At 37.4% G+C, this 1450-nt stretch overlaps 1 protein-coding gene across 1 annotated transcript; it reads right to left on the bottom strand.

Moving 5' to 3' along the window:
• Window positions 1–742: 742 nt before the first annotated feature.
• LOC137631312 (uncharacterized) lies at window positions 743–1222 on the bottom strand. The gene has a single exon (XM_068363090.1). The coding sequence runs from the start codon at window positions 1220–1222 to the stop codon at window positions 743–745; it is 480 nt and encodes a 159-aa protein (XP_068219191.1).
• Between the last annotated feature and the right edge of the window lie 228 nt (window positions 1223–1450).

Raw genomic sequence — 1450 nt, 5'->3', positions numbered from 1 at the left:
AAATAAGAATTACACTTACATACTGTGAAAGTATTTTTATTCGTGGTGTACCAATTTTCGTGGTCTTCGTGGGTGGGCGAATCCACGAATTTACAAATCCAACGAAAATTTTTATACACTCAGATTTTGGTATTGAACTTGGACACATTAGATTTGTGTAGGTGACCTACATTTTCTAAACCATTGTGGATTACTAATTATTTTGATTCTTTATTGTGAATATGTTTTATTTTGGTGTGCACTATAATATTTTTTTTTCTTTTGTAGGTTTAGTCATTTTCAGAGATTACTACAGTTTATTTTATTTATATTTTGTCTATATATTCTTTTGTCTATATATTGAATTTTTTTTCATATATTTTCTGAATAAAAATAAAATTAAAATCCTTGTTTTTTATTTCATATTTATTTTAATATTTTTATCAATAAATAACAATGCATTGCATAACAAAAATAGTACTAGCTACTAATATGTATAAAGCAAGACATGTTTTCAGCATTACACATAAACAACATTAAATATAATAAAAACTGTTTTTCAAACCACAAAACATAGAAAATCACAATGAGAAAGTCTATAGCAAACCGGCTTTACAAAATCCAAGCTGGATAAGATCTTTGCGGGTGGATAAGATCTTTGCGGGTTTGCATCTTGCTGTGTGTAGAGATGATCCAGTTGGCATGTAGGGGCTTTATCACTGACGTTTTCAGGTCTACAACTACACTGTTGTCTTCTTGTTGGTTAATGATCTGGATATCTGAGATGAGTACCAGTCGTGAAAGTGTGCCTTGAGTTCTTCTTTGTACTGTCATTAACGGACAGGTCCAATGATTGTAGCTTGTCAGTGCAGGCGGCTGGTACAAAAAGTGGTATGATGTCGTGTTTCTTGAGATGGTCTAAGAAAACGTCAAAGATAGTGATGGCGCTCTGGTTGCCTCTAGTCAGTGGTAGTGACTCTCTGATATCTTCAATATAAGGAATGATGACATTGTTGGCGTACTGAATCATGGTCTCCTCGTTGCTCCAATGTGATTCTGTGTAGGTGATGTCCCAGCTTTCTGGAAAGTTGACGCCCTTTGGTAAGCACCTGTTTGTTTTTCCTGCGTAGATGAGTTGCGGTGGCAAAAGTGTTCCAGCTTTGGTTACGGAAAGAAGCAGAGTTATCTGTCGTTTGTCGTCTAGTCCGGAAATGGAGACCTGTTGAGTGCCTTGTTGGTCCATGGTCCAGTCACCCCCTTGGTACAAGTTGACACCCTGTCTGGTCCCTGTTGATGATGAGTGAGTCGGGTATCATGTGCTCCTGCGTAACCTTTCTAATCTCTAATCTTGTCAGTGTAGGTCTTGCGTATGGTATCGAAATCCTCAGGTAGATGTTTAATGGCCCTGGTCCCTTTACGTTTGACAAAACCCATACTGCGGAGTAGTGACTGAGCGAAAGCTTTGGTGACG

This window comes from Palaemon carinicauda, chromosome 39 (genome assembly GCF_036898095.1).
Source record: "Palaemon carinicauda isolate YSFRI2023 chromosome 39, ASM3689809v2, whole genome shotgun sequence".
Lineage (NCBI taxonomy): Eukaryota > Metazoa > Arthropoda > Malacostraca > Decapoda > Palaemonidae > Palaemon > Palaemon carinicauda.
Note: the sequence above shows the minus strand (reverse complement) of the source record. Positions and strands in the feature narration are given on the sequence as shown.

Excerpts from the sequence above, each read along its gene's own strand:
- LOC137631312 (XM_068363090.1), bottom strand. The coding sequence starts at position 1,222 with ATGGACCAACAAGGCACTCAACAGGTCTCCATTTCCGGACTAGACGAC.